Raw genomic sequence first — 22,788 nt, 5'->3', positions numbered from 1 at the left:
AGCACTTTGTAGGCCATCTCTCTCTGGCTTTGTTTCGTTCGTTAATAATAAGAAGGTGATCTTGGCCCCAGATGAAGTTGTGAGAGTAGTATAACTCAGAAAATTTACCAATCTTTTACTTGCATTAAGGCTGAAATTCTAGTGCAACCCAGCCTTACTATGTAGCATGTATATTAAATGTCTTGGCTTTTTGCTGATTTAACTATATAAAACAATTGAAATTGTTGGAATTTCACACCTGGTTGTGTTGTAAGAAATGACATTTCTTAGTGAGAGAAATTATGTTCAACATGTTCAGCAAAAAATAAAATATATGTTAAGGTTGTTTTGATTTCCAATTAGGACATGAACGTTGTGGGGCTAAAAGTGTGAATGATCACCCATGAATTCTTGTTTATAAGAGTGGGCGGTCGTGTTATGTGTGTTGTGTGTTATTTAGTGGATCCCTTCTTTTACAATTGTTTTCTTGTCTCTACTTCATTAGAATAATTGCTTTGACTAAGGAGCTTTGGAGATCATGTTTTCCTCCTCATTTTCACGCCTGCTTTGTAGAAACAAATTGCAACTTACATCATTTTGTTGGAAGAAAACACAAAATCATGGTATGAAAGGACCTTAATTGGGGCCCCAATTTGAGGATCTTGCTTATCATTGGGCAAATGAACTTTTTCCAAATTAAATGTATCAGCTGTATCCGTTAGGCAGATTAAAAATTTTGGTAAGACTTTAAAATTTACAATGATTCATAAGATTATATTTGGTTTGAGGGAAAGAGAGAGAAGGGAAGAGAGATGACTCATTGTCATTTGTTTGGTAAGAAGAGAAGAGAGGGAAAAAATAAAACGTGAAGAGAATATTTCTCTGAGTCCCACCAATTTTTTATTTTTAACTTTCCATTTGAATCTATAAAATTACCCTTATACCTTCAAAATTTTTTGACTTTTTATGTAAAATTATATTTATATCCTTATTTCTTTATAAATTATAAAAGGATAAAAGTGTAAAATACATTCTATTTCTCCTCCTTTACATCCAAATACATTTTTTTTTTCATTTATCTTCCCTTATACTTTTTTCTTATCCTCTCTTCTTTTTCCTCTAACCAAACATAGCATAAAGATTGTTATTGTGATTGCCACTTAACTCTAATGAATATAGAGATTAGAATGAAAAATTAGAGGTAATGGAGACAAATTCATGAATTTTTTTTTTTTTTTTTTGAGAATCAGACAAATTCATGATTTACAAGAAAACAAAAAGGCTTCATTTCCGGGCCATCCATGTGAAAAGACAATCAATTCAACTTTGAAAAAAGAAGACTGGCAAGAAGAATTTGCCTTTGAGACCACAAAGAAGAACAAAAAACCTCCCTTTAGTGGTCTAGTCTCTAATGTTGGACTTTTGCTCTTTTTATTATTATTATTATTTTTAAAATTTTTTCCCCCTCCTCTTCACATCTTTGGTTGCTTTGAAAATCAATTTTTTTTCCCCAAAAATAGGAAAAGAAAAGGTAAAAAATTCATTGATATTCTCAATGGTCTTTTCCACATCTTTTTAAAAACTTTGATGGGTTATAATTAAGTGCCCCTTTTAACACGGGTATGACCTTGTGATTAAGATAAAGGATGCTCTATCTCTAATCTCTATGTCACCGAAAAAATAATTTCACCTTTATGGCTTTGCTTGTAATTGTAATAAGCACTTAGCAGGCCTATGATTAATCCTGCTTTTGAGAATGAGAAAAATGCCCATGCATCAACCAATGGAATAAAACAATCTAGGGTTCAGAAAACCATAATTAATTGCATCTATTTCATAATAGAGAAATAAACAAATGTTTAGGAGACATTTTGTGTTATCCTCATTGAAGTAAATAAAAACTTAGATGGATTGTTGTTAATCTAAAATTAAACTTATACAATGTGGCTCACAAGCTCCACCAAAAACAAAATTTTGAATTTGTTGAATTTGGACAGTTAAGAATTAAGATTGGCTCGCCTAAGTTCCAATCCGTGTAGCAAAGTTACACTAATTCTTATTTAGGAAGGAAATAGTATGAGTTTAATATGAGGGACGTAAGGGATTCTAAAGGGAAATACTATCCCCATTGAGTCATTTGTGTGAAGAAATCATTTGTACGTCTGATGTATCATGCTTCACTCTCACATAAATGAATTCTCAAATATGATCCACCTTTGCGTGAAATGAATAGATATGAATAGACTAAGGGTCTGTTTGGATTGTGCTTATTGCTAAAAACTGAAAACACTGTAATAAAATGATTTTTAAATGTGTAAATAGTGTTGTGAGATCCAATTTTAACTTAACATTTGTTGAACAGTGCACGGGACCCAGCTAAAAAAACATAGACGCGCAAAATGCTGGGTCTGCCGCTATCCAAACTCACACTAAGTGTGCATTTGGGACGAGCTAAATTTTTCAGCTCTTCTCCACTTTTAGCTTATATTTTATTATTTATGGGTTTCACTGCATTTTTTGATACTATTCATAGGTTTCAATGTACTATTTAACTTATTTTTTTAACATTTTTTCTACACTTTCAGTAAAAAGTTTTCAATTTCAACTAAATAAACTGTTCTAAATGGACACTAAGTGCACAAAATAATTTCACATAATATTATATTTAATTAATTGTAAAATAGAGATAGAATTGATTGATCCAAATCCCTAAGCTATAACAATGTGCATATAATTTGATCTCTAAGCACTTTTTTTTTTTAAATTTAATTTTAATGTAATATGACATGGCAGTACAAGTGTCAATTGATGTGACAGAAACATAATTTTTTATTTGGGCTATTATATATGTTAAGCATTTTCCATCTAATATTTAATAAGTTATTTTGAAATTTTGATGTAACATCGAAAGGTTAGGGACCAAATTTAACATAATTGAAAAGTCAGAAATCAAATTAACATCAGATGTAAAGGTTAGAGACAAAATACTTCATTTTTTTTTTTTTGAGAAAGACTTAGACTAACACACACACTCAGGAGAGTGAGGACCAAGGTTTAATATCACACTACTCACAAAATACTTCATTTATACTATATTTAATCGGTTATTTTGAAATTTCATTCCTTTTTGACTATCCAAATGAGTTGTTACTTTGCTTCAAGTGAGACCACTTTCACTTTCCGGGTAAAGTGAAATCAGTAGTATACGTTGCTAATCTTGTCCTAGTTAAATATACTTGAAGGGGGATTAAAGCAACCTTGAAGTTATAAAATGAGTTCTTTTTTCTTTTTCTTTTTTCCTTTTCAAATCATAGCAACTTCTAGTTATATATTCTGCTTAGTTTTGGGATTATCATTATCGATTTCACTATTTAAGCACATGCAGATTCCCAATTTTTTATATAAATACTGAAATTTTAAACGGGCATGGTAATGACTAATGAGGACATCTCAAATTTCTATACAAATCATAAAGTATCGGTTCCCAACTTTCCATGCTGAGGGCTTCAACAAAACAACCTTTACACCTTTTGTAGATTATATGTTTCTTTCTTTTTCTTTTGTGTCTCCTATACACTGTTACCAACCAAGTTTTTAATGTCTTATCTCTTTGCATAGTAACCATGTGCAAATCACGCTGCCAACCCCATTTTGTCTATTAGATCTTTTGGTGGGGTATCTCTCATGATAATATATACGTTTCACCATGTGCGATGCTCTTCGTATAGTTGAGCTTTTGTCCTAAACATTTGTATGCATTTATAATTATTTTATATAGATTATACACTTAAAGAATGCAGGCATTGATTGCTACTTGCTAGGGGGATTTTGAAATGGCTAAGAGAGAGCTTTGTCCAAGTACTTTATTAAGGCCTGTTTGGATTGAGGGAGAAGGAGGGTTGAGTGGAGTGGAGTGAAAGGGAGTAGAGTGGACTGAAAATAAGCTAATTTTGAACCAACTCTACTCTACCCCCCTCTACTCTCTCTCTTTCTCCCTCAATCCAAATAGACCATTAAAGTTGAATGTGCAAAATCTATGTATGCTCAAAATATATATCATTATGATTCTAACCCCTTGTCAGTTTGGGTATTTGTTTAACATCTTGCCTACTTGGGTTTGTTTCCTTCTAGCTTTGACTCAGGCTAATGTCACTTTAAAGAAGAACACACCTCTTTGGGAATGGATTACTCTTATCATAAATTTAAGATTGTTGGTCAAGTTTTGTTAAGTACAGACTAATGAAAAAAACTATATATTAGAAAGTTTATTTCTGTTTATTCTCTACCTGCAGAAATATCCCTAGAAGTTATGATTTGATTGTGACAGCAAATAACCTTTCGACAATACATATTATACAACAATTGAAGAGAATTCTAAGACGGCCCTAAGTTTCTAGGGAGAAAACAAGCTTTAACACCTCAAAGTGAATCTCTGAAGAGCTTGTTTGATCGTCCCTGCCGATGCAACAGCTGATCCCTTGAACTGCACAAAACAAATATACATTGGTTAAAGAGTCAATTGTTAATAGCACCTAACCATAAAAGTTGTATTTAAACATCGGAAGAGTTCAGTGTCATACTAGAAAATAGGCTCATTAGAAATGGTCATAGTTAAGAAAACTATATGGTAAAATAGGTTTATTCCTTTCAAGAACAAAACAAACTGAAATTTTATGGAATCTTAATTCATACCCTTGATTTAATGGTTAATGAAATAATCCCTTCAATGGTGGATGATTGAACCGAGTGACAATCTAATTGGAGTTTGCTTACTGCATCCATGATCTCTAGCAGCACTCCCTCCCTCCCTGGACATCTCATCTCAATTAGAACCGTCTTATTGGTTATGCTGACAATCACATTATCAGTTAACCCATCATTTGATACAGCATAATTTATCTCAGTCTCCATTTGATCAATGTCACAAGCCTTCCTCTTGTTTATGGGTGGCTTCTTGCTGTTATTACTTTTGTTGTTGCCATAGTTATCAGATGTTCTCTCTACAGTATCTTGGGGTTTCAATTTTGTTTTTGCTTCTACCTCTGTCAACTCCTTGCAAGATTCCAAATCTCCAACCCTTCTCTCAAGCTCTTTCAGATATTCTATTGCAGTATCTAGTATAGTTACTTTGTCATCCTGCATAAACAAGATAGAAGAACATGCCAATTAGTAATTATTGTAACTGCCAAGTACCAGGGATGGAATTTTAAGTTTCAACTACCTTGAGAATTGAAGGGACCATTGATCTTAGAATTAAAAATCTTTCATTTAATTTTTCTCTTTGCCTCCTCTCAGCTAATGCATGGTTCATGCCAATCTCATCTGCCTCTGGTCTCCAAGCTCCATCTTTGTAGCCATTATCTTCTGGAGATTGAGGCAAGTCACCAACATACATCCGAGGAACTTCAAACAAAGCCTTCTTCAATAGTTTTTGCGGGGTTCCACCTACTGGGTTCTGGCAATGTGCTAAACCTCCTTTATTCCAACTGACAAAACTGGTTTCCTGATGGCAATTTCGAAATTGTGGTCCAAGTATCAACTGGTCTGAAGTCTTCAAAAGGGATGAAAGAACACTCTGATAGTGCACATCATCGCTTAGAAGATCCAGTGAGTTCATTTTTTTGTGATTGCACTCTTGAAGGTCTTGCAAACTATGGTTGTTCAGCAGTTCACCCTTAGGAGCAGAGACAGCCTTTTCATGATCTACAAAAGTTTGAGATATACAGTCACTAGAATTCATGGAATGATGGACACAATTACTAAACTCATCATCCATGAACTGCCAGCTTTGTACTTGAGAAGTTCCCCCATTCTTCCCTTCAATCATAAATGAATTCTCTGCTGGTAGATTGGTTTCAAACCCGTTTGAACTGTTATTGGGGGAAATAATATCTAATTCTTCACATCCTAGATGAATTAATTTGTTGTCTAGAATATCCTGATCAAATACAGCACAAGCAACATTCCTGTCATTCCTTGTGTTTCCTGCAGCCACAAATTTCTTGGAAACTATGGGATATGGAGTCTCCAAGAAAGAAGTTTTAATGTGCTGAATGAAACCAGGGTCCTCCAGAACCTTCAAAAAAAATCACAAAGAGGAAGAAGGACTTCTATCAGTATGTAATGTACAAAACAGAAAATTTCTAAAATATTATTACGTCAAAGTGGGAATGTGAGACAAAATGTTACCAGCTCAGTCACGCCCAATTCAATCACACCTCCCAAAAATGGAAAGCATACTACAGTCTGAAAGTCAAATCAGAAGATAGTATGAGTAATATATATAGCTCTTCAGTTAGAAAGTCAATTTAAAGGCATATAACTTAGTATGAGTAATAAGCTCTTCAGTTAGCAAGCATTGATAAAAATTTATCTTTGAGTTCCAAAAGAGTTCTTATGATCTTCCTCTTTAACACTAGGAAGAATTTTTTGAACATTATTTTACTTCTAGAGTTTAGAGTAACAAAGTTAATATAAAGGCATATAACTTAGGGCAGAGGAAACCTCATTAGTACCTGAATAGATGCACTCTGATGGAGACAGTCGTTACAAGTCCATCATGGAATTAAAACCAAACAAAAAAAAAAATGTTCAGTTTCTTTAGCAATTTGGAGCATGCTATATTAGAAATAAATTAGTCCCAACAGGCAACAGCAACCTCTACCTTTGCCAGCAGAGAGCGACTGAAAACCTTACTATCTGCAAAATGGGCATTGCATAGCCATATTGATTGACCTTTTGCTAATGTTCTTCCAGGCAACCTAAGAACATTTGAAGCAAGAGTTGATAATAGTAAAGGCTTAATGACTAGATCTAGATAGACAGAATACAACATAGTTATCTGCGGTGCAAAGTGATTCTAAGGGAAAAAGAATTACCCTTGTCCAATGTCGAACATAAATGACATGCAAACCAAGTAATACCACTCTGTATCACTGAGATCTTCAGGGGATAATGCCACTGAAGGCCTTCTAGCTTGTGGACTGGCTTCACCAGCTGAGAGGGACTCATAAAGTTCTCTCAATTGCTCACTCCTCTGTAAACCCAGTTGGTCAGAATTAAGTTCCATGGTTTGAATTGTTTTTCTTGTCTTAATATCTCCGTTGTAGTATCCATCACCCCACTTCAAGACCCTATTATATTAACAACAGCATGTTAAGAACTGTAACAATGAGAGGGTGCATTTTCCAGAAAACTATTAGTGCCTTTGGTCAAGCACTTCCCCTTTCAGACAAGGCGAAAAGTAATTATCCAAGGACTTAATAAGCACAAAAGCAGAATATCTAAGAGATTGAAACTTGTACAGTTGACATATCACATGAAATTTACTTCTTGACAACGAAATTGCATACAAAATGTTACAGAAAGAGATCATAATCTAACTTATGCTAAATTGTAACCCAAAGAATGAATCTTAATTACAATTGCTTAAATTAACAAAGCATATTAAATTTCACCCATGTCATCAGCACAGTATCCACATTATGCCAAATTATACAGATTTCAAGAAAAATATTTGAACTGAAAAACTAACAAAAAAAGAAGAAGAGAGAGATCAACAGAATTCTCTGCTAAGATAGACTTCTTTCTAAGCAGAAAATGAGCCTTAAGTCTAAAATAATTATTAAAGCTCAAGGGAAAAAAGGAAAAAAGAAAAGATAAAAAAGAAGATGTATAGTACCCTGGTTGTCTAGCTGAAATGGACCAGAAGATTGCGTAGCTCCACTGAATGCTTCTCACAGCTAGAGCAAGTTGTCTCTTTAAGTTTGCTGGCACTCTTTCCTCCATTTGGAGACCAGTTCCAACATATAACTCTGAAGCTCAAAAGTCAAGTACCCCTCTAATGAACCTGATAAAGATGTAAATGGGTTCTTGATACAGTTCCTGATTCTTCATCCACCAACTCCAGAACCAAATCTAGTTTCTTTGGTTGTGGAATATTTTCTTGAGTAACAACAAAACTCACGTGTTCAGCTCAGATTCTTGGTGTCCCCTGGTTTCTGCACCAACAAATTAACCATAACTCTAAACCATCGTCGTCTAGCTAGAGAAGGCTAAAAAATTCACCAAAAAAAACACACACACACACAGCTGATATTGTGTTTCTATCAATAGAAGTGCAATGAAGTGGCTTAGAGACAAACCGCTATCACTGGACCAGTAGTAATTACTCTCTTATTTGGTACAGAATCAGAGAACACTCACTTTAATGAAAAGAGAAAAACAATGATAAAGGAGAAATAGTATCTTAGTTCCAATATTGTAGACGGGGAAGGGTACTTGGGTCTTCTCTAAAAGCTGTAAGCCATGGTCAGATAACCAAAACCAAGACAGTGCCTTTAATGGTAGCAAGAGGTGGAGAACAACTTCACATTAACACTGTATTTTCACTTTGCTTTAGAGCTAACGCACACAATAACCAAGTTAAGAACCAATTAAAAAGATCTAGATTTCACCGACCCCATCAAATAAAAACACTTGGTCCTACACCAAGTCCTCCAAGACCACTTTATGTGAAGTAGTGTGGTTTGTTTTTCACCACAAGCATCACAGACCAAGCTCCAAAAACCCAGTCTTTAATGGGAAACAGATAGAAATAGTAAAGTAGCTTTAAGAAAAAAAAAAAAAAACAAAAATATTGGTTTAAAAGGGTAAACAAAAAAAAAAAAACAAAAAAAATTATTATACGTGCAGAAACATAGATAGAAATAGTAAAGTAGCTTTAAGAAAAAAAAAAAAAAACAAAAATATTGGTTTAAAAGGGTAAACAAAAAAAAAAAAACAAAAAAAATTATTATACGTGCAGAAACATGTGGAACTTCTTTACTCACATTTTCCTTCATGGGTTTTAGAGCTACCCCAAAAAGATAATAAAAATAAATAAATATATTTCAGGAAGGAACAGCATCACAAAGATTCTTAATATTGTTTTGATCCAACTTACATGGGAAGAGAGAGAGAGAGAGAGAGAGAGAGAGTGAGATACACATGAATATATTACAGTGAGACAAAGGTCGTCCTATATGCTTTAATGGTGGGATGTGGTAAGAAATAATAAAGAAAAAAACAAGAATAGTTATTATGTTGATTATGAAAACATTGAAGTAATTTTCTTATTTCCACTTCCAGTTTTTGCTTCTTGCACTCCTCCTCAGTTGGTAATTGTCGGTGTGGTAGAAGAAAATATGTACCTCAGAATCAGAATGTGTTAATATAAAGGAAAATGCTAAAGCAACAGCCAACACAACAGGGCAGTTGATATTTATGGTGTTATTAATTGTGTTCTATCCAAATCAAAAGCACAACTAATTCCCCTTATTCGCTGACTGCTCCCCTTATCAGAGTTCTTGTCTGTTCTTTCCTTGCCTGGACTTTTTCTCTTGTTTTTATTTTCTTAACAAGCCAATTGTGTTGCCCATGCTAGGATTCCTCTTGTAATTTGAAAGGGAACCAATTATGTTGGAAGCTAGTGAATTTTTTTCAACCAAAAAATATATAATAATAATAATTAGCATTACATTGAATAATATACATTACATTGAAAGTGATTTGCCGGCTCGGCTAAGCTTGATTGCGGTCGACTAAGACTAAAATAATCTAAAATGAAAAATAATGTTTTTTTTTTTTCGCACTTTTTCATAATTAAAAAAAGAGGTGAAATATACTCTTCCTGTAAGGGTAGGGGCAAAAGTGTAATAACATGAATTATTTATGTTATAAAAAATTCCTAACACATTAAAAATAATGACTGATATGTTACCTTTTTATGGGTTAAACATTAAAATTTTTGTTGTAGCATTTTATTGTTCAAATCCATCTTAAATATATATATATATATTTATTTATTTATGGGATTGGATTCAAGTTATACATGATATAAATTTAAGTAATATTACACCATTCAATAACTTATTATTGAATTCATATTTTAAAAATCCCACTGTTGGATTACATGTTCTATATTTCTTTAGCATGCATACTAATATTCATGTCAATCAATTGTTATTTACTATTCAAACCATATACTCATATTTTATGCATTATTTTAAACTACAAAAATTTGAATTTAAACAATTAATTGATAATATGACTATTAATATTTAATCATCTTGAAATTTTGCAAGCTTGAAGAATGTACGAAGATAATACAATCCAATGGTTGATTTGTTAAAATTTGCATTCAATTAAAGAATGTTGAGTGTGTGTGTGTGTGTATATATATAGAATGTGTGTGTTGTGTTCGGGCACAACATATGTGTATCTAAGTAAGTCTATGAGTGTATGGAGAGCACTTTATAAATCTTCAATACATTTATCAAAAATACAAATTTTATTTTGTTAAGGTGTGCATGTCATTGGAAAGTAATTCTTAGTGTGAGTTTGGATAGCGCTAAAAGTGGTTCTCAGCTTCGTTTGGCTTTTTTTGGGGTCCCACAACATTGTTCATGGGACCACCAAACTCAGCAAAATGCACATACCCATGCATTTTTGGGTTCCACAACACTATTCACGCATTTAAAAATTATTTTGCTACAGTGTTTTCAGCAAATAAGCGGTATCTAAACAGACCTTTAGTTACTCCTCGAGCATGGAGAATGGTGCTTCTTCCTCTCACATTCATGATGGAGTCTACTCATTAAATTCATAATGAGATCCACCATGAATATTAGAAGTGAAAGCACCATTGGATATGATAATGAAATGATTAAAAATAGTGTAGGGGTGATAGGCCCAATAGTATATATTGGGCCGTAGGTCCTGTCCAAGGACATCTAATAGTCCGAAGATAGGTAGATGTCATCACGGAAGTCCATATTAGTGAATGAAGACAGGAGTCTGGTCATGTGGGTTTAGGAAAGAGGTCCGAGGAAAAATGACACCTTAGCTTGTCAGAGCATAGGCTAGAAGGGCGGGCTTGCTATCAAGAGTAGCGTTTTGGGTAGTTCAACTGGTAAGGATAATCACCAGGAAGGGTTAAGGCAATGAGAAAGTAAGAAATATCTAAGGGAAAGTTGCTGCCGCCGCATGTAATACTTTCTAGCTAACTCTCTGGCTGCTTTAATGTGGATGTGATACCTGAACAGTGATATTCAGCCTTACAACTATCTCTAAAAACTTCAAGAGGGTGCTGATGGGACAAGGATAAAGGTTAGCCATCTGATCAACACGTGGATGGCTGAGATGGAGCAAAGAAGGGAAATATAAAGACGGAAAATCCCATTGTTAAAGGGATCGGGGAATTGATAGAAAAACAATGTAGAAACAAGAACTAGACTTGTAATCAAATTCAAAGGAAATATAAACAAGAACTAATCTCCTCGAATTGTGCTGAGAACGATTTTCATTGGTTAAACCCAGCTTATCGTTGTTTTCTTCTCATCTAGACCTACTATAATTGTTGTCTAACTCATTGGAGCCTAGTTTTCTAACCCACTCTTTACAAATTCATTGTATTGGGCTTTTTGGGCCTAGATCCTTTGACTATTTGGGCTTAGGAACCAAACTGTGTCCTTAAAATTAGCGCCGTCTATGGGAATTACTTGAGTTTTAGTGGGATAAATGGTTAGCCATGGTGGGATTCAGGCCAAACCGGGAGGAGTCTATGAGGTCCCAATGTCAAAATCATTTTCTCAATCTTGAACAAAGAAGGGACCGGGAGGTTAGTGTGCATACCACCCACACTAGTAGAAGCCACTCTGGAAATGGGAGTCACATTCCTCATGAAGAGAATACTAGAAACATGCAATTGAAGATTGATCATTTGCGAAGAAGGTTGCGCCGTGAACGACAGAGAAGGACTCATTCCAATTCTGTTTTTTTTTTTTTTTTCTGATAATGATAGGGATGGCAGTTACAAGCCCAGGTCAAGGACTCCCCCGCAGTAAGTCTTTCTTGTGTGATGAGGACTACCATCATAAGTGCAGGAATAAGAGCCCGTCTCACAAAGGCTTGGGGAACGATGCTATGAGTAGGGTGTTAAACCAAATTTTCAAATCACCTTTCACACGTAGAATTCAAAGAGGAAAACTTCCTCGACGGTTTACTTAGCCAACATTTACCATGTACAATGGTCAAACAGACCTGTAGAGCATGTAAGCCACTTCACCAAAAAATGACTGTTCACTCCAAGAATGAGGTCTTGATGTGCAAGGTGTTCCCATCCAGTTTAAGACCTGTGGCAATGAGATGGTTTGATGGCCTGGGAGCAGGTGCTATTAGTTCCTTTAAGGAACTCACTCGGGCATTTGGATCTTCTTTTGTTACTTGCAGTAGAGTTCCTCGGCCTTTAGACTTTTTGTTGTCCATGACCATGCGAGAGGGGAAGACCCTGAAAACATACTTTGACAAATACTGAAAGATGTTCAATGAGATTAATGGGAATTTCGATGACGTGGCTATAAGGACTTTTAAGGTCGGCCTACTTGTCGAGAATGATTTGAGAAAATCCTTGACAAGGAAGCCTGTTAGAAGTGTACGTCAGCTCATGGACCATATTGATGAGTACAAACAAGTAGAGGAGGACCAACAATAAGGGAAAGGGAAGACTAAGGTTATCCCTCAAGATAGAAGAGATTTTAGGTCTTACAGATACAACAATAATCAGCCTCGAAGAGACTTTGCTAGGTAATCTGGGTCTACTGCTATGCAGGTAGTTGGCACAGTGTTCCGAGAACCAGTGTATCAAGTTTTGTAAAAATTAAGAATGAGCTATACTTTAAATAGCCAAATAAGATGGGAGGAGACCCTATGAAGCGTAACCAAAGCCTTCATTGCCAATACCGCCAAGAGTGAGGACATACCACAGAAGATTGCAGAACTTTGTGGAGTCATCTTGAACAGCTGATTAGAGATGGAAAGTTAAAGCAATTTCTATTTCAACCAAATGGGCAAGGGGGCCAGGCAGGATCGGGATCTTGGAGAGATACTTCTTCAAAGCCACCTTCAGGTATAATTAATGTTATGCTCATTGCTCCAGGAAGGACCGGCTTTCATCCCTTCAGAGTGATGTTTGTGGTTTAACCTCCCACTTAAGACTCCAGCTGTCACGTCCCAAACTCGATATCTGGATTTGTGACCACGACCGGCATGCTAATATCAAGCTTAAACCTGATATTAACAAGAACCAACTAAATTTTTAGCAAAACTTCCCTCTTTCCTTTCATTCTTGTTTCTTTACTTCTTAATATAACTTTTCACTTGATATTCCGAGCATCTACATTGTACTTCAAGGGATAATACAATCCACCAGTTATTCAAATTCTAAATTTCATATAATATATCTCTTAATACTTTAAGGTACACAACTTTCATTAGATCCTAAAATAAACAATAACTATAAAGCTAAACGTCAAAATGATAATTTGGGATTTATGCTTTTAATACTAAAATCAACTCCTTCCTAAACTCGACTAAGGCTCTCTCTGCTCTAGAATAAAACCTGCTAACTGAAAGAGTGGCAAGGGTGAGCTACACAGCTCAGTAAGGGTAAGATACACAAGAATTTAATAAGAATGCACCTAAATCAAATCATTTCATTTTATAAATATTCAGATAGAAAAACATCTTTTCATGCACAGTATTTTAAACTATTCATAATAATAACTTATACGCTCTTCATAGGAAAATAATTGTTCTCATTTTTCTTATCAGAATAATATTACCAAAACTTTTTGGATTGAACTTCTTTCATTTCTTACAAAGTCGCCAAATATGATATTGATTATTTAAAATCATATACATACATACATACATGCATATATATATATATATTCTCATTACAAAATAATCATTTTAACTTAAATTAGATAATTGGTAACTTTGTCTTAAACTAGAAACATTTTAAAGAATAACAAAACTTTTCTTCATAAACTTCTTCTCGTAACTTTCATAATCATAAAACTTAACGTTTCATAAAGAACAGATATCTAATAACTTTTTAACATAATCTTGTACTTTCATCAGAAACTTTATCTTTATGGAATACCAAAACCTTTTCATCAGATTCTTTATTTTTAAAGCACAACAGAACTTCAGAAACTTTTATCTTTAACGAAAAACTTTTATTTTCATCAGAAACTTATTTTCATGAGAACTTTTAACTTTTCATAATGCATTTAGACAACATCATTTTCTTATGATCAATAAAATAATATAGTTATTCATAACATATTGGTTAATCCATATTTGATAAGTTTGTACTTATTTGGGAGGCTTCTAGCACCACTGTGCTAGGCATTCAGTATTCCCCACAATGCTAGGGATTCTTGGGATCATATCATAATACATATCTTCAACCATGGAGGTCAGTTGGCATCCTCCACAAGTTGGCCGTAACCAACAAGGGCGGGTACAGTAGAGCCAGTCCCACTTTTAATGGCCAATCAGATAACATTTTCCATGGAAAGCCAGTAATTAAACCCTTACTAGCTGAGTTCAGATCATCAGAGGACATAACCCGAAAATATTTCATACTTATACATCATAATGAATTTCATTGTTCACATAGCATTTCATAATAAAAGCATTTTCATTGTTCGTGAAATTAATAATAGCATCAATTTGCTTAAATCATATACATAAGGTTTCGAGAACTCACGAACATATCTTTGTCTGAAACATAATTATATATCATATCTCTAATAAAAAATCTGTTAATGTATAATACACTTTAAAATAACCTTAAGACTTACCAAATGCTCATATAACTTATCCCTTACTTGAAAGGAGAAGAATCGAAAGCCTACAGTCGAAGGAGCTTAGACTTGGGTACTGGTAACACCTAAACTAAATATCAAACTTATTACTATCAATTATTCCTTATCATAAACTTACACATTTATCTCAAAACCTATATCTTAAAATCAAGGAAATTCTAATCCCACCTCAACGAGGTTCCCCAAACACAAGATACATTCATCAAATAACATGATGGACCAAATCATAGAGAAACCATTATTTTAATATTCATATTCAGATCATGTCAAACAGCTTTAAAATCAATTCAGAATGTATTTGAGATTGGAAGCAATGGTGCATACATAAACTTACACAAGGCAACATACAGCGTGAGCAAAACAACTTCATAAAAACAACGGTTGAATGGTTTAGAACCCCTCCTTTAGAGTACTAAACCTTGAACCAAGTTATAAAAAATTTATCTATGATCCAAACATACCAATTGATAAGCATATTAAATTATAGCTCAAAACATTCATCCTAACTTTAGAATTAAATCCTCAAATTCAGAGTCATCATTTACTATTTACTGCTTGTTTCAGCTACATATGCCTCATCTGTAAAATACAAATGGACTATCTAAAGACATCCAATCCTCATGAAATTTTATAGAGCCACTCCTCTGGATGTCTAGTAAATATCATACAAATTTCAGAGTCAAAATATAAAATCATGATTTATTAAAAATCATACAAGACAACATGCTCAAATATATCTTAACAGAATTTCATTCAACTTAGAAATTAAACCATTATTCTTATATTAATCCAAATGCTGTGAGACCACTTCCATTATAACCATATTTGTCTTATATTTCATAGGAAATATCCTTAGAATCCAAATTCATTGTATACAATTTAATACATAATTTATCATGCGTAAATACAGAACCTGTCACAGTGACAACTTTGCAACATTTTCTTGTAAATTATAAAATGATTGCAAATTGCCTTATTTTCATATGGGGATTTTTATACACTCATTAGACATGTTAGAAAACAGTTAGATATTGTCATTTAACTATTTATAGCAAAATTAAATACAACAAAAATCCCAGCAGTAACATCAAATATACTCATCCTAACTTTTTCTTTCTTCCTTAATCACATGTAATCATTAATTAGTAAATAAACTAATCTATATTCAACAAACCATCATTATAGTTTCAAAACTTCTTAAAACAGCATATACATATAGACCTACAGATTCATGATTTCCTAATTTTACAACCCACAAATACCATTACTAAAAATTCCTTGAAGAAATCATGGATTCTAAGATGAGAGTAGCTAAAACCCTTACCAAGTTTCTGGTTCTTGAGGGGAAATAGAAGTAGAATCACTCTTGCATGAAAGGATTTACCTTTCCTAGTAGCTGAACCCGAAAGTATGAGAGGTAGAGAGCTTGAGAGAGTATTTGAGTCTTCTAATTTCTTTAAGAGAGTATGAAGAAGAAATGAGATGGAGTTTTATTTTTCTTTTGATGTGAGGACTTGTGGGTTTGAGAAAAGAGACTCAAGAGAGCTTCTAGCTCTTTCCTTAAGAGAAAAGAGAGCAAAGTGAGGTGAGAAATTCTGATTTGTTTGGACCCGTGGGAATAGAGAGGGAGAGAACTTCTTAGATGTTCTAGTTACTTTGAAAAAGACGGTGGAGCTTGTTCATTGCATGGCCGGCCAAGTGTTGGTCTTTGGGGTTTAAGAAGAAAACATGTGCCAAGATGCATGATTCTTTGGCATTACTTGTATTGAATTTCAATTGGTTGCATGTGTAAGTGGAAATTCTACTATAACATCTCATGCATCATACCTAATTAAAACACCAACTATATATCTAATAACTTAAACCACTTAATATAATTTTGTACGTACTTAGTATATATTTATAATACAATTAGCCATTCAATTATTTATAATCTTTACAATTCTTATTCAATGGCATTATAACATAATATATTTATTAAATACTCTTCTATTAATTATAAGAAGAAAGTGGCTTAAAATAATAATTAACCATTCAAACACGTAGTTTAACTATAAAGTTGGGTTAGGGTGTTACACCAGCCTTAAGCCAAAGAGGGGTAGGATGGAGGTTCGACCAACATTGAGTTTTTCTGATGAAGACAAAGTTGGAACCTTGCAGCCACATGACGATACCCTAGTGGTCACCCTCAAGATAGGAGGGTATGATGCGAAGAGGTTGTTGGTAGATCAGGGCAGAGGTGTAGAGATCATGTACCCTGATTTTTATGAAGGACTAAGATTGAAACTTGAAGACTTGTCATGTTATGAATCACCCTTGGTGGACTTCATTGTAGTGGATGCTTATTCTCCCTACACTGCCATTGTAGCAAGACCCTAGCTTCATGCCCTAGGGCTGTTTCCTTTACCCTACACTTAAAAGTGAAGTAGCCATTAGGGGATGGAGTTGAGGAGCTAGTTGGGAGCCAGTTTATGGCTAGGCAATGCTTGGTAGCTGCAATTAGACATCAGGCTAGAGGTGAGTCCTCGGCTCTTGCTGAACAGGACTTATAGCAATCAACGATGCCAATGCTACCCAGGGGTACGGTGAGAGAAGGGATAGAGTGTGAGGAATTAGAAATAGTTATTGTTGGCAATGATAAGGAGAAATTTTTCCAAGTCGGAGTCCAGCTGCCTCCTCAAGATAAGGAAGAGTTGATAGTCTTTCTTAGGGAAAATATTGATGTATTTGCGTGGGATACTTATGAAACTCTTAGGGTAGACCCAAATTTCATCTATCATCATTTGAATGTCAATCCATCTGTCATCCCCAAAAAGCAACCACCCTAATGCTCATCTAAGGATAATTCTGATGTCGTCAAGGAGGATGTGGTTAAGCTTAAACGGGTTGGAGTTATTAAATAAGTGTTTTACCCCAAGTGGTTAGCCAATAAAGTGGTGGTGAAGAAGAAAAAGAAGTGGCAAGTATGCGTAAACTTCACAGATTTAAATAAAACTTGCCCAAAGGACCCCTTCCCTATGCCTTGGATAGATTAATTAATGAATGCAACTGTAGGCCGTCCTTGAATGAGCTTTTTGGATGCTTTTCAAGGGTACTATCAAATGCAATTGGCTTTAGATGATCAAGAGAAAACAATTTTTGTTGCTCCTACTGGAAATTAACACTACAAGGTGATGCCTTTTGGATTGGAGAATGCAGGGTCTATCAGAGAATGATGACCAGGATGTTCGAGCCACAACTGGCAAAAGTATAGAGCTTTATATAGATGATATGGTGGTGAAAAGTAAAGTGGTGTCTGAGTACGTAGACGACCTCAGGAATATTTTTGAAATATTAAGAAGGCATAGGTTGCACCTCAATGCTTCAAAGTATTCTTTTGGCGTTGGCTTGAGTAAATTTCTAGGCTACATGGTCACTCATCGTATAATTGAAGTCAACCTTAATCAGATTAAAGCAATTAACAATTTGCAACCTCCTCGGAATCTCAAGGAGGTCCAGAAGTTAACAGAGATGACTGCTACTCTAAACCAATTCATCTCCCAGTCAGCAGATAGGTGTCAACCATTCTTTCAATTGTTACATAAGTGAGAGAGATTTGAGTTGACTGAGGAGTGTGCCCTGACCTTCCAACAGCTAAACGAATACCTTTCTCGGCCACCTATTATGTGCCGGCCTGAGAAAAAGGAAGTCCTGCTTGCTTATGTTGCTGTGGCCTACCATGCGGTAAGTTTAGTACTGATACGAGTTGATAATAGGGTGCAAAGATCCATTTATTATGTGAGCAAGTCACTGCATGAGGCTGAGGTTTGTTACCTACCACTGGAGAAAGCCATTTTGGCAGTGGTGCATGCTACATGTAAGCTCCCTCACTACTTCCAAGCTCACACAGTTTTGGTATTAACCCAACTTCTGCTTTGATCACTACTTTGGAGAGTTGATTACACAGGAAGGATTATTAAGTGAGGCACAATTCTAAGAGTTTTTTATATCAAGTATATGCCTCGCACCTTTATGAAGGGCTAAGTTCTCGCAGATTTGGTGGCCAAGTTTGCTGAATCCATGTTGGAAGAGGAAGGAGAAAAGCAGAACATGGATGAAAAATTAGTTGGCACGGTCTCCTTGTGAGAGCCTTTATCCTGGAGGGTATTCATAGATGGTGTAGCAAATCAAAGGGGGTCTGAAGTGGGGTTAGTTGTAATATCTCCTGATAAGATCATTATTGAAAAATCCTTAAGATTGGGTTTCTCGGCCACCAATAATGACGCTAAGTATAAGGCTCTGTTGTTAGGGATGACTATGGTTTAGAAAATGGGAGGAAAAATTATGGAGGTATTTTCAGATTCAAGATTGGTTGTACGCCAGGTGAAGGGAGAGTTAAAGGCCGAGGATGTGAGAATGTAAGAGTATTTGAATCAGGTTAGGCGCTTGCAATCAGGATTCGAGTCTTTCACCTTAGTGCAAATCCCTAAGAGCAAGAATACGCATGCTAATTCTCTTGCCACTCTCGTAACCTCCTTGGCACAGAGCTTACCTTGGATTATCCTTGTTGAAGACTTATGCAAACCTATTGAGATGAAAAGGGAGAAGATCTAGATTCATCAGATTAGGATGGGCCCTAGTTGGATGGATTCTATTGTGCTATTCCTTAAGATGGATATCTTGCTCGAGGGGAGGGCTGAGGCTGACAAAGTGCGAAGAAAGGCTCCTCAATTTTGGTTGTCCAAATATCAAAAGTTGTATAAGCTCTCCTTTTCTGGACCATATTTGTTGTCCATACACCTTGAGGCAGTACAGCCACTCCTAAAAGAGTTACATGAAGGGATTTGTAGAAGTCATACAGGAGGCAGATCCTTGTCTCACAGAGCCCTCATTCAAGGATATTGATGGCCAAATATGCAGAAGGAAGTACAAGAATACGTAAAGAAGTGCAACCAACATTGTTAGGAAATAAAACAGGTAAAGTAAAGGGATAATTTGCAAATAAGAATAAAGGAACAAATGCAGAAACATTAGTAATGAAAGGGTTAGTATTAGAGCAATAAACCTAAATTTAAGTACCCCACCTGGTGTACCCTCTCGTGTTAGGCAGTGAAGTCCGTCATGTCATTCCCCTGAGATGATTAAAATATCCTTGTATGTCATGTCATTTCATTTTATAAATATTCAGATAGAAAAACATCTTTTCATACATAGTATTTTATACTATTCATAATAATAATTTATACGCTCTTCATAAGAAAATAATTATTCTTGTTTTTCTTATCAGAATAATATTACCAAAACCTTTTGAATTGAACTTCTTTCATTTCTTACAAAGTCACCAAATATGATATTGATTATTTAAAATCATATACATACATACATACACAGATATATATATATATATATATATTCTCATTACAAAATAATCATTTTAACTTAAATCAGATAATTGGTAACATTGTCTTAAACTATAAACATTTTAAAGAATAACAAAACTTTTCTTCATAAACTTCTTTTCGTAAAATATTATAATTTTCATAGTCATAAAACTTAACGTTTCATAAAGAACAGATATCTAATAACTTTTTAACATAAACTTGTACTTTCATCAGAAGTTTTATCTTTATGGAACACCAAAACCTTTTAATCAGATTCTTTATCTTTAAAGTACAACAGAACTTCAGAAACTTTTATCTTTAACGAACAACTTTTCTTTTCATCAAAAACTTATTTTCATGAGAGTTTTTAACTTTTCATAATGCATTTACACAACATCATTTTCTCATGATCAATAAAATAATATAACTATTCATAACATATTTATTAGTCCATATCTAATAAGTCTGTACTTATTTGGGAGGCTTCTAGCACCACTGTACTAGGCATCCAGCATTCCCCACAATGCTAGGGATTCCCAAGATCATATCATAATACATATCTTCAACCATGGGGGTCGGTTGACATCCTCCACAAGTTGGCTGTAACCAACAAGGGCGGGTACAGTAGAGCCAGTCCCACTTTTAATGGCTAATCAGATAACATTTTCCATGGAAAGCCGGTAATTAAACCCCTATTGGCTGAGTTCAGATCATCAGAGGACATAATCCGAAAACATTTCATACTTACACATCATACTAAAATTCATAGTTTGCATAACATTTCATAATAAAAACATTTCCATTATTTTCTTTAAACATGATGTTCGTGAAATTAGTAATAGCATCAATATGCTTAAATCATATACATAAGATTTCGAGAACTCACAAACATATCTTTGTCTGAAACATGATTATATGTCATATCTCTAATAAAAAACCTTTTAATGTATAATACACTTCAAAATAACCTTAAGACTTACCAAATGCTAATATAACTTATCTCTTACCTGAAAGTTGAGGAACCGAAAGCCTACAGTCGAAGGAGCTTAGACTTGGGTACTGGTAACACCTAAACCAAATATCAAAACTTATTACTATCAATTATTCCTTATCATAAACTTACACATTCATCTCAAAACATATATCTTAAAATCAAGGAAATCCTAATCTCACCTCCACGAGGTTCCCCAAACACAAGATACATTCATCAAACAACATGATGTACCAAATCATAAAGAAACCATTATTTTAATGTTTATATTTAGATCATGTCAAACAACTTTAAAATCAATTAAGAATGTATTTGAGATTGGAAGCAATGGTGCATGCATAAACTTACACAAGACAACATACAGCATGAATAAAACAACTTCATAAAAACAACAATTGAATGGTTTAGAACCCTTCTTTTAGAGTACTAGACTTTGAACCAAGTTATACAAAATTTATCTATGATCCAGGCATACCAATTGATAAGCATATTAATTATATCTCAAAACATCAATCCTAACTTTAGAATTAAATCCTTAAATTTAGTGTCATCGTTTACTATTTACTGCTCGTTTTAGCTGCATATGCCTCATTTATAAAATACCAATGGGCTATCTAAGCACATCCAATCCTCGTGAAATTTTACAGAGCACTCCTTTGGATGTCTAGTAAATATCATATAAATTTCAGAGTCAAAGTATAAAACCATGATTTATTAAAAATCATACAAGACAACATGCTCAAATATATCCTAACAGAATTTCATGCAACTTAGAAATTAAACCATTATTCTTATATTAATCCAAATGTTGTGAGACCACTTCCATTATAACCATATTTGTCTTAGATTTCATAAAAAATATCCCTAGAATCCAAATCCACTGTATACAATTTAATACATAATTTATCATGTATAAACACAGAATCTGTCATAGTGACAGCTTTGCAACAGTTTCTTGTAAATTATAAAATGATTGCAAATTGCCTTATTATCATATGGGGATTTTTATACACTCATTAGACATGTTAGAAAACACTTAAATACTGTCATTTAACCATTTATTGCAAAATTAAATATAACAAAAATCCCAGCAGTAACATCAAATGTACTCACCCTAAATTTTTCTTTCTTCCTTAATCACATGCAATCATGGATTAGTAAAAACCCTAATCTACCTTCAATAAACCATCATCACAGTTTCGAAACTTCTTAAAACAGCATATACATATAGACTTACAGATTCATGATTTCCTAATTTTACAACCCACAAATACCATTACTAAAAATTCCTTAAAGAAATCATGGATTCTAAGATGAGAGTAGCTAAAACCCTTACCAAGTTTCTGGTTCTTGAGGGGAAACAGAAGTAGAATCACTCTTGCATGAATGGATTTCCCTTTCCTAGTGGCTGAACCCGAAAGTATGAGAGGTAGAGAGCTTCTTCTTTGAGAGAGTATGAAGAGGAAATGAGATGGAGCTTTATTTTTCTTTTGATGTGTGGACCTGTGGGTTTGAGAAAAGAGACTCAAGAGAGCTTTTAGCTCTTTCCTTAAGAGAAAAGAGAGCAAAGTGAGGTGAGAAATTCTGATTTGTTTGGACCCGTGGAAATAGAGAGGGAAAGAGCTTCTTGGATGTTCTAGTTACTTTGAAAAAGACAGTGGAGCTTGTTCATTGCATGGCTGGCCAAGTGTTGGTCTTTGGGGTTTAAGAAGAAAACATGTGCCAAGATGCATGATTCTTTGGC

At 34.4% G+C, this 22,788-nt stretch overlaps 1 protein-coding gene across 5 annotated transcripts; it reads right to left on the bottom strand.

Moving 5' to 3' along the window:
• Positions 1 to 4,152: 4,152 nt before the first annotated feature.
• Positions 4,153 to 22,646, bottom strand: LOC112035245 (transcription factor EGL1). 5 transcript variants are annotated; one of them, XM_024068069.2, is made up of 11 exons: positions 22,381 to 22,646; positions 21,061 to 21,122; positions 19,757 to 19,804; positions 7,661 to 7,979; positions 6,858 to 7,112; positions 6,644 to 6,740; positions 6,495 to 6,509; positions 6,169 to 6,225; positions 5,201 to 6,055; positions 4,672 to 5,115; positions 4,153 to 4,462 (listed from the first exon to the last, which is right to left on the bottom strand). In XM_024068069.2, the coding sequence occupies exons 4-11, from the start codon at positions 7,765 to 7,767 to the stop codon at positions 4,391 to 4,393; spliced, it is 1,902 nt and encodes a 633-aa protein (XP_023923837.2). In that variant the 5' UTR covers positions 7,768 to 7,979; positions 19,757 to 19,804; positions 21,061 to 21,122; positions 22,381 to 22,646; the 3' UTR covers positions 4,153 to 4,390. The 5 variants fall into 5 exon arrangements, with proteins under 5 accessions (XP_023923837.2, XP_065620499.1, XP_065620500.1 ...); XM_065764427.1 differs by lacking the exons at positions 19,757 to 19,804; positions 21,061 to 21,122; positions 22,381 to 22,646 and adding an exon at positions 8,924 to 9,130; XM_065764428.1 differs by lacking the exons at positions 19,757 to 19,804; positions 21,061 to 21,122; positions 22,381 to 22,646 and adding an exon at positions 8,811 to 8,918.
• Positions 22,647 to 22,788: the final 142 nt, after the last annotated feature.

Source organism: Quercus suber, unplaced genomic scaffold, assembly GCF_002906115.3.
Source record: "Quercus suber isolate HL8 unplaced genomic scaffold, Cork oak 2.0 scaffold_22, whole genome shotgun sequence".
NCBI lineage: Eukaryota > Viridiplantae > Streptophyta > Magnoliopsida > Fagales > Fagaceae > Quercus > Quercus suber.
Note: the sequence above shows the minus strand (reverse complement) of the source record. Positions and strands in the feature narration are given on the sequence as shown.

Bases quoted from the DNA above. Each gene is read 5' to 3' on its own strand.
- LOC112035245 (XM_024068069.2), bottom strand. From the start codon at position 7,767: ATGGAGGAAAGAGTGCCAGCAAACTTAAAGAGACAACTTGCTCTAGCT. The intron at 6,741-6,857 runs GTAATTCTTTTT...AAATGTTCTTAG, and splicing joins ATGTTCGACATTGGACAAGG to GTTGCCTGGAAGAACATTAG. The intron at 6,056-6,168 runs GTAACATTTTGT...TTTTTTTTGAAG, and splicing joins AATTGGGCGTGACTGAGCTG to GTTCTGGAGGACCCTGGTTT.